Source organism: Archocentrus centrarchus, chromosome 24 (genome assembly GCF_007364275.1).
Source record: "Archocentrus centrarchus isolate MPI-CPG fArcCen1 chromosome 24, fArcCen1, whole genome shotgun sequence".
NCBI classification, from domain to species: Eukaryota; Metazoa; Chordata; class Actinopteri; order Cichliformes; family Cichlidae; genus Archocentrus; species Archocentrus centrarchus.
Genome location: NC_044369.1, coordinates 19582329 through 19592179, shown reverse-complemented (window position 1 = coordinate 19592179; position 9851 = coordinate 19582329). Strand labels below are relative to the sequence as shown.

The 9851-nt window shown below is 40.1% G+C and overlaps 2 protein-coding genes and 1 non-coding gene across 3 annotated transcripts; 2 read left to right on the top strand and 1 right to left on the bottom strand.

The window, feature by feature from the left end:
* Positions 1-100: 100 nt before the first annotated feature.
* Positions 101-2469, bottom strand: hddc2 (HD domain containing 2). The gene is made up of 6 exons (XM_030721085.1): positions 2379-2469; positions 1889-2010; positions 1564-1666; positions 1411-1479; positions 1198-1336; positions 101-1109 (listed from the first exon to the last, which is right to left on the bottom strand). The coding sequence occupies exons 1-6, from the start codon at positions 2454-2456 to the stop codon at positions 952-954; spliced, it is 669 nt and encodes a 222-aa protein (XP_030576945.1). The 5' UTR covers positions 2457-2469; the 3' UTR covers positions 101-951.
* Positions 2470-3696: 1227 nt separating this feature from the next.
* LOC115774959 (5S ribosomal RNA) lies at positions 3697-3815 on the top strand. Its single transcript, XR_004019234.1, has one exon. It is a non-coding gene; the product is annotated as a 5S ribosomal RNA (ribosomal RNA).
* Positions 3816-5652: 1837 nt separating this feature from the next.
* Positions 5653-7901, top strand: cenpw (centromere protein W). The gene is made up of 3 exons (XM_030722105.1): positions 5653-5859; positions 5951-6064; positions 7745-7901. Exons 1-3 carry the CDS (start codon positions 5773-5775, stop codon positions 7769-7771), a joined length of 228 nt encoding a protein of 75 aa, XP_030577965.1. The 5' UTR covers positions 5653-5772; the 3' UTR covers positions 7772-7901.
* The last annotated feature ends 1950 nt before the right edge of the window (positions 7902-9851 follow it).

The following is a 9851-nucleotide window of genomic DNA, read 5'->3' as shown; positions in this document are numbered from 1 at the left end:
AGGAAACAAGAACTCACAGTATGAAACTAGAATTACCTGCAACATACTAAATACTTTATCTGCAGCTGTTTCAAAAACACTTTCACTTCTAGACTGTTAGAAAATGCGCTGAAGCTGAATGTACAGCTGGTGGTGCAGCAGCACTTTCATCAAATACTGAGAGCACTACACGAGCCAGATGTTATTTGATGTAAAAATGTCTGATAATTTAGCTCTGCATTAAAGCTGGACTTTGCCATATTTTTTGGTGTCACTGATCTGCAAACAAAGATCTGCAACAACCTTTCAGCGGGAGGGAACCAGATTAATCCGTCTCCTCTGGGCTCATTTGGCAGACTTCACATTTAAGTCTAACCCCTGACCAGAGACTTCGGCCAATCACAGGTCTAATCAGACCAGGACAGGTGAGAAATCTCACCACAATGACATCGACCTTTGGTTTTTGAAACCTCCGTGCTGCCGTTTTGGCAGCTGTCATGTTTGCTCTTTGGAGCCAAGGGTGAGCACGTTTGAACCGAGGGCTGGACTGCTACTTTATAATGCTAGCAGGACACTTCTTGGACAGGTTGCACTATAAAAATGCTACTAACATGGGAGGGAGGTTTATGTCAGTGCCTGAGCAGATGTGCAGCAGCCACACCCTCTAACTCCAGGTTTTTTTTTTATACTTAATTTCATTTTCCCCCTGTGAGACGGGTTCAAATCTTGTGAATTCATTTGAAGGGCGTGCATGTGCTCGTCTGGTGAGCGGAGCTTAAAACAGAGCCGCTGTGCCTTGAAATAATAAACCGTAAACAACAACATAAGATGTGCGATATGATGTAACCAAAAAAACAAGCTCACAAATGTAAGACCTAGAAATGTTAAAATAATAAGCAGTTAACTTGAATCCAGCATCTCCGTCAGCCCCCTGAGAAGTTCACTGTAACGCTCACTGTGTGTGCGTTACAGTCAGGAAGTGCGTGAAGTTGTGTGGTCTTGTTCAGATGCCCCATCAGCAGTCTCTGGTTTCCCAGACTGCCTTGTGTCATCAGCGTTGGTCATGTGACATTCTCGCTCTTCATTCAAAGAACTGACCAGCTGGAGAACGTCCGGATGCTGGAAACGACCTAAAGGAAGCCCAGTGAAAGCAGAGTGAGTTGAAGTCGAGCCCACAATAAATGCATAAATGCTACGATGGACGTGGTGGAGACGTGCCCGTGGTGGAGTCGAAGAACTCCTGCAGTCTTCCAGGTGTTCCCTCCAGCTCTTCATACTCATGTGCCTGCAGGATCATCTCCAGCTGGTCGAACTGTTTCACCAGCCGGGCCTCTGCACTGCTCTGATTTTCATATTCCTGCAGAAAGGATCACATCACAGTCTTAAGCGCATGGCTGGGCATCACCAAGCACCAGGTTTGTAGAGACATACTTCCCACAGTGCATAAATCTCCTGTTTGAGCCCCTGTGGCAGAAGACTTGTTAGATGCTTCATCGCTTCCTGTGAGGGGAGATGAGGAGAAGTTAAGACTGAAGCTAAAATTTCTTATTTGCCTCCTGTGTGATGAAGTTGGGTGCTGCTTGCCTCTTCTCTCCTGTGCTTCTCCGCTTTGCTGATGTTATCTGAGGGAGTGATGTCTCCCACAATGCACTCTGCCATGTCGTGAATTAAAGCCAGCTTTATGCACCTGGAGACAGAGCAGTTCACAACAACAGTGATCTCAAGGTGCTTTATACTGCAAAGTAAAAACCCTACAATATTAGAGAGTGGACTCCAACAATCACCTATGAGCAACACTCAGCGACAGCAGGAAGGAAGAAATCTCTTTTAACAGGAAGAGACCTCCAGCACATAGTTTTCCTTCATTTAAAGGTGTGCAAACAGATATTCAGGTGTGTGTAGGACTCACCTGTCCCTGTCCACCGTGGGGTCAGTGATGGTCAGAGACATTATGGCCATGCGGTACATGTGGTCCGATACGCTCTCCGGCTGCTTCACACTCCTGTACACCCAGCCGGTTCGCGGCACCCTCTGCAAGTAACATCAGCCCCAACACACGAGCCATCAGCCGCACAGAGGTCACGCAGAGATCTGTCTCAGGACTTTTCATTTCTGGGCCTTCTGGAACAGTCTGTGTGGATACTGACTTCACTGTGTTTGATAAGTTGTCACGATTGCAAGTAAAAACCTTTTAAAGCAGATGTAATTTGCAGTTTAGAGGTAAGATGATGAAACAGACCATTTAAAAGATAACATTTGGATAACCCTTTGTGAAAGGACACTTGTACAAATAAAAAACAGACATTTTAAAGCACCCTAAGCTTCAGGAACACATTTCATGTAGCCTGCATCTATATAAAAATACACAAATGGGTTGTCTGGTATCCACAACAACCTACTTTGAGTTGCCCAACGAGTTTCATGAATTGCAGCATTTTACTCATGCCGGCTGTTTTGTCCACGGTGGCCGCCATCATGATCCGCCGACCCGGATATAAAAAGACTGGGTTTGCTGATGCAGTAGCGCAAAGGAGCCGCCAGATGGCAGCATACACAACGCAATGAAACCAGGTGGACGGTAAACTGCGCGCTCACGACCAGAGCGTCGTTTATTCAGCGCTCACAAATGTCCTCTCCCTGCCCTCAAAATTCACATTGAGGTCTTTATTTTCCTGCACTTTGATTTTTTTAGGAGTTAATGCAAATTTGTGGATATTCATCTCTCTCTCTCTCATTTGCACATCACCAACAGTGATGCTGTGCATATACCCACTGTTATTGTTTCAATGGCACATTTCATACTTATGTAGGGTCTATGACACTGTTTTCTCCTTTGTCTTTAATTTACAAATGCTACAAATTGTTTTGGGGGGTTTTCTGTTGCCAAACGTGATATTTGAGCTTCCTGTTAACAGAGTAGCCATTCTCAAACTGCTGCACGGATCACAAAAAGACAATCTAATCCTCACAGCACAGTTAAAATTAATCATGATAATCATGGTTAGAAGCAATAAATGGTGAACATATGAAAGTGCAGCCTCAAAGTGTTGTACCTTGATAAATTTAATGCAGTCCAATTTGATGGATCTTTCTCAAAAATGTCTCAGTTGTTTATAGTTTTGTGTTAGGGTGGCTTACCAGGCTGCAAGTCGTCGTAAGATGTTTACTTGTGGACATGAGAGGAAGAAAGTGGTTAACAGTTATTCTTTGCTAAACTGTAGTATTCACACGACAGTTGCATGTTCAGCGCAGCCACTGAGTGATGCTGTGAGAGCAGGGCTTTCTTGAGAGTCACATTTTGAATTAGTTCTCATGTAATGTTTTCCAGCTATAATAATATTTTTATTCGGTGATCGGTGGCCTAAAGTTAGTTTATTTGAACAAAGCTCTGATGAGAAAATCAAATTCAAAGTCATCAGAACATGTTCTTGAATGGAAAAGAATCATTTTTTATAAATATGATATTTTTACTACTAAATAGTGGATTAATATTTAATGAAATATTTACCATAAATGTTTTCTATCCCTGATGGAGGTCAGCTTCTATGATGAGTTATGAGTTTGTGGCCTATTCTAAATGCTTGTATTCTTGTTTTTCTGTTTATTTTGTTTGATTTGAAAATATTTTTGTTGGTTTGAGACTTCAAATCTCATTTTAAAATAAACATAATTATTGTTCCAACACCTATAAAAGGTTATTTTTTTAGTCTTTCTGTCGCTTACGGCCACACCACCCTGAACACGCCCGACCTCGTCTGATCTCGGAAGCTAAGCAGGGTCGGGCCTGGTCAGTACTTGGATGGGAGACCGCCTGGGAATACCAGGTGCTGAAAGCTTTTGCACTTCTTTCTACACACTGCAGAGGACGCTACTGCTCAGGGAGAATCGTAAATGAACACATCTAAAAGATTTTGAATATCAAAAAGAATAAATATATAGAAATCAATGGATAAATTCTTTACGCCAAGTAAAATTTCTTTAAATGAAAATAAACAGGAGCTGACAACAGAACAATGCAGATAGTTGCACAGATGCATTCACGCCCTGATAGGTTTTCAGCATTCAGTATACTGTTGATTTTGGATGGCAAATATTATTCTATAAAATAATATTTTATTGGGAATCAGAACGTCTCACTGTAACCTCGGTGTGAGAGGACAGAGAGGGGCTGCTGTTAAAGCCTGATATTACTCTGAGCAGCAGACTTGATTTCATGTCTCAACATGAGAGATTTGGGCTTCTTTCTCAGTTTCCCCTGATGCTGTGGAGCATCTTATGAGTAAATGATTTTGTTTGCAGTCCCATGAGAAAACGGATGACAAGTAATAACTAGTAACAATAAACATTTTGGAAGCAGCGAGAACATCTGATTCACCAGCCTGAATTTGAGTTTGTGTGCATCTCATGGCATAAAAACATTAATTGAATACCAATTCTTTTAGTTTTCCAGGTTATTGGCGCCCCACCCGTCGCAACCCTGTGCCCCACGCTTTGAGAAACACTGATTTACACTAACACATTCATCCTGCTGTAACTAGGTCTCTGTAAGGCAATATAGATCGATATGTTGATAGTTTCTGTACTAATTTACTGTAAATGGACCACAAAAAAGACTACATAAATTCAACTGTAAGAGATCATACAGTAATTACAGTCTTCAGTGGTAAATGGACTAGTTCTTATATAGCGCTTTTCTGCTGGGCACTCAAAGTGCTTTATACACCATGTTTCTCACCCATTCCCATCATTCATACAAGCACTTCCTCCTACAGCTAAGTGCTTACTGTCAAACATTCACACACGTTCATACTCCGATGGCTGCATCAGAGAGCAACTTGGGGTTCAGTATCTTGCCCAAGGACACATTGGCATGCAGACTGGAGCAGCCAGGAATCAAAGCAGCAACCCTGCTATACCACCCGAGCCACAGCCACCCCAAGTTTTTTTAGAGTGTAGGAATTTCATTATTTTTAGTTTCCTGTGTGCTTACTGCATATCATTAGGAGTATTTAAAGCAAAAATGTCATCCATCTGTCCGTTTTCTTCGACTTTCTTCCAGGGTCGCAGGGCGGCTGGAGCCTATCCCAGCTGCCAGGGCGAGAGGCGAGGTGCACCTTGGACAGGTCACCAGTCTGTGTCGGGGCTGAGAGAGCCCTAGTTCATGTGAACCATTCACACTCACAGTCACACCTACGGGCAATTTAGAATCATCAATTAACCTCACCCCACTAATGTTTCCGTAAATTGGCTTACTGGTCCAGAGGTAACCACAAGTTTTATGCAACTTTCATATTTGTGTGGTAAACATTTAGCCTAATCATGCACAGAGACTGTAAGTAAAAATAAATAAGTGAACATCCACAAACAGAAGTAATTTTAGATGGAATATGATTGCCTTTATTATATATATAATATTTTATGTTATTACATTATTATTATTGTATCTATATCAGTATATCAAAAATGTGTCCTCATACACCTCAGAAAGTATATAGCTGAGCCCCTGCTATCTATCTATCTATCTATCTATCTATCTATCTATCTATCTATCTATCTATCTATCTATCTATCTATCTATCTATCTATCTATCACATTGTAGAAATGAGCACCAAACTCTAGATGGCGCTAATGTAACAAGCGAAGCTATAAACTGCAACTAAACCAAACAGGAAGAAGAATTTACACCGGAAAGTAGCGAAGCGGGAGATTAGAAAACCTAAACAAACTTTTTTGGAGGTCGACTTCTGAGTTATTGTTATTTTTTGTTTGTTTCATATAGAATATCTATCGAAATGTTGAAGAAGGCGCCCAAGCTGAAAAGTGTAATTAAAACGAGGGCGAAGGGCAACATAAAAGTGAGGCCGGCGTCAGAGGCGATGGTAAGGCAGAAGCTACGCACACGCCCGACTCCTCTATACCAGGCACAGCAGTCGGTTCAGTAACCGGTCACTTTTGTTACCGTTTGCTCAGATTGAACTGATGACTCTGCTGTTCCTGAACAGCCTGGCTGAAGAGGCGAAGACCAAAGCGTTTGAAGAGAAAGCTGTGACGATCAGAGCTCAACATGTTAGAGCAGTCTCCAAGGTCAGCCCGCGTTTATGTTCACGATAATGCCTCAAAGATTCCGTGAATTAGCCTCACGCAGATTTCACTGTAGTTTTAATCAACCTTTAATTTCCTGGCTTCAGATACTTTTATCCACTCCAGTGTCCAAACTATTACAGTTTGGGAATTTTTCTTTTAAGAAATGATAACAAACGATCTCATTCTGTGTTTACTGCATTTTACAGGCAGAGATATTCTTAGTTTTTAGAAGTCTGGACAGCATAGTGTGCTCCAAGTTTTGTTTAAATTATATTATATGAAGAAAATTTAGACAGTATCAACTATCAAACAAGTACATGAGTGTAAAATTGTAAATTATACTTATGTTATATCCTGATTGGATTTTTTTTTTCTTCTATGAAGTCTGAATAACCGGTAATTCTAAGACAGGTCCACTAAAAGGTGAACTAAGGTTGGTGAAATGCATAAATATTTCTTATTTACATTTGAAAAAAAAAACATTACAGGACTGGGACATATTTAAAATTTAGAGCCGCTGCTTCTCCACATCAAAAGGAGCGAGCTGAGGTGGGCGCCTCCAGACCCAGGACACACTGGAGAGATTATATCCTGCGGCTGGAGGAGGTTGCTGGGGAGAGGGGTTTCTCTGCTTAGGCTGCTGCCACTATGACCCGGCTCCAGATAAGCAGAATAAAACTGATGGATGGAGGATTTATTGTTTTGCTATCATTTTAGATTTTAACTTTCATTGAGACAGGTCATGAATTGTAGAATAACATACATTGTTCATACAGCAGAGCACAATGTGCCACACATTTCAGTTTATTAGTTTTTCAGATGTCAGTTTGTTGTATTTTAACAATACGTGAACATCTTTTGCTGTAATGCATTTTCATTTCATATTTAACATCAGTTTATTTGAAGTGTTTTTCTTCATCGTTGTCTGGAGTATAACATGAAATGTTCATAATGCACGATGCCACACAGTTAAGCAGCATTTAAAGTGCGAGTCATTATTGAAGGATGTGATTAATGGTTTCAAATGCCTTTGTTTAGACCGTTGTTGACATTGTCCATTAAACAGCCCTCAAATTTAACTTAAAATCTGAGTGTTTCTTAGTTTCAAACTAGTCAGTCTAAATTTTTTTCCTCGTTTAGTCGGCAAAGAAGTTAGTTGCCAGGAGCATCCTTATTCCTGATGCAACCGTGAAGGGATTTGTATCACCTCCTGGGATCAATCCAGGGATCTTTCACTTAGTTAGGTATAATGTGTAAACCACCATACTATGGAGACACTTAACAAGAGTGTTATTATACAGTATTGTTAGTAAAATATAGTTTTTTTTAAAAATGTCAATTGTGAATATGTGGAACAGTTACAGTATTAATTTTCCAGAGATACACCAGTGCTTGCTTCTTTTCTCTGTACACACGTGTGTACAAAGAAAAGCTCTATGTGAGGAAGCTTCCTCGTTCTATGTGAGGAAGCTTTATGATTGTAAAAATTGATCTTGTTACATTATTATATTTATCTTTTAATGCGTATTCTTAAAACTATACATAATACAACCATCATTTTGTTCCCTGAGTGTGTCGGCACTTCTTCCTGGTATTAATATTTTAAAGGTATTGTACTGAAGTCAGAAACTCCAGTGTTGTGACAACTTTAGCTCACAGAGATCTTTTCTTTCCTTGTAGAAAGTGCTGAAGAAGGCAAGAGGATGAAGAGAGTGAAGAGCATCATTTTATTTTCATAATCATTATTTTGGAAAGCAGTAGCAATAATATTTTTTGGAATATGACATCACATTTTGGTATTTTTATTGTATTTTTGTGCAATTTCTTTTTTGTTCTATATTAAATTCTCATGAATCTAATACTGCCTACTTTTTGTACCACAACTTAAAATATTGAAAATAATGGTATTCTTGTCTGAAAACATTTGTAAACAAATTCCTTCTAGAAAATACTGAAATGGTTTCAGGCACTTATTTGGACATTTATGTTGAAGTTAAATGAACTAACTAGCTATCTAAATTCAGCTGAATTTCAGTGTTCACTGATCCATAAAAACTGCATGTATTGAATCACCTGTCAAATCTGATAAAATCTGCTTAAGTTTGTTGACTTTGCCCCAAAATGAGGTTTTAAAAAAGCTTTATGTGACTGGATCAGTTCTCTCAAGTCTCTCAAGAGGCTGCTTTGTTCTCCTGCCATCCTTCATGATTCACAGCCTCTTCAAATTCCTCACTTCTTCACGCTACATATATTATCTGAGGTGATATCCTGCTGGTTCCACATCACTGCAGGGTTCCTCGCAGTGAGAAATTTGCCATCTCAGGTGTGCAACTAGATGAAAGGTCAGAGTTATGTTGTAAAAGTGCTCGATTGTGCTTGCACACTATCTGCTAAGTTATTAATGAAAACAGGGTCACATCTGCTCAACCAGAGCCCTGACAGCATGTGGTGACCCACAAGCTGTTTCTGGTTTCTTTTAGAGTGGACTCCAAACCCGACGTTAAGAATCGTCATTCACAGAAGAGCTTCGTTATGACATCGTCTGTAGCTGATGTCTCAGTATAAAAATAAATTAATCCCATCTGTCTATATGATTTTCCCCCTGCTCTCCAACCTTCACTTTATTATTCATTCAGCTCTCTTATTCTGTGTTGTCCATCTTTATAGTTTCCCTTCAGTTTCTGTTGGACAGTTAAGGCACTCCTTTGGCTTCTGGTGGTTTTCTTCAAGAATCTGATCTGGCACCCCAGTGAGCATAGCCATGTCATATTTATGTTCCCTGTCAGACAGAGCGGGGAATTTGTAGAGCCCTATCAGTCAGACCTTTGAAACCTTTCACACATGTCTCAGGAGTCTTTCTGTCTTCATATCTTTATGACAGCCTGAATACATTTCTGTCTTTGCCACACTGAGACACGTGCTTTACACATAATCTGTATCTATCTAGAAATTTAGTGGTGATCAGGCTATCATGAATCCAGGGACTCCCCTCAGGTATTGTTTCATTGGCCTTTGAAGGTTTGGACAATTTTTTTTAAAGGGATTTAAAGGAGGCTTTGCTTTTATAATGTTGGGTGCTGATATTTATTGTGGCCAAATTTCAAATAATGAGGTCAGTGTGTGTAAAATAAACACATCTTAAAAAGACAGGAACTAGAATGACTTGTTTCAGACAGTAGATAAATTGAGTGGTGGCATAAAAGGGTCAGTATAAGGTTAAAAAGCTGTAAATCATGCAAAGCTGCTCCAGTAGATTCAAGCAACACTGAAAGTGAACATCGAATCGCTTGTCCTGTGTATGGCTGTGCTTTTATCCGAGTACCTCGTCACAATTTAAGCCAGGCTGCGCAACCACTTTCAGTTTCTCAGTGTACCTCTTTTACTAAATTCTTGTCTTTACAGATAACTCCCCTCCACTGTAAAATCCCACTGCAACGCTCTTGTTGATTCCCACTGTCATTTTTTCACCAAACAAGCCAAGAAGGAAGACCTTGCTTTGCCTCTCGTGATAAGGAACACATGGTTTCACAAATCTGCTGTTTCTGATTCATGTCTTTCTCGAGATGTCAGATTGAAAGGCATTTAGAAATAAGCACATGCTGTATCATCACAGTTGGCTTCTTAGTCAAATTTGATGCACTGGCAGTTGACAGACTCTTTAAAGATTATGAATAAAAGCATAAAATCATGACTTAAAGAGGGAAAGCGTTTCCCAGAAATGGCCTGCTGCTTGAAATGGAACGTCGGTGAGGTCAGATCTGTTTTGGAGAAATGGGAGAAGAGTTCC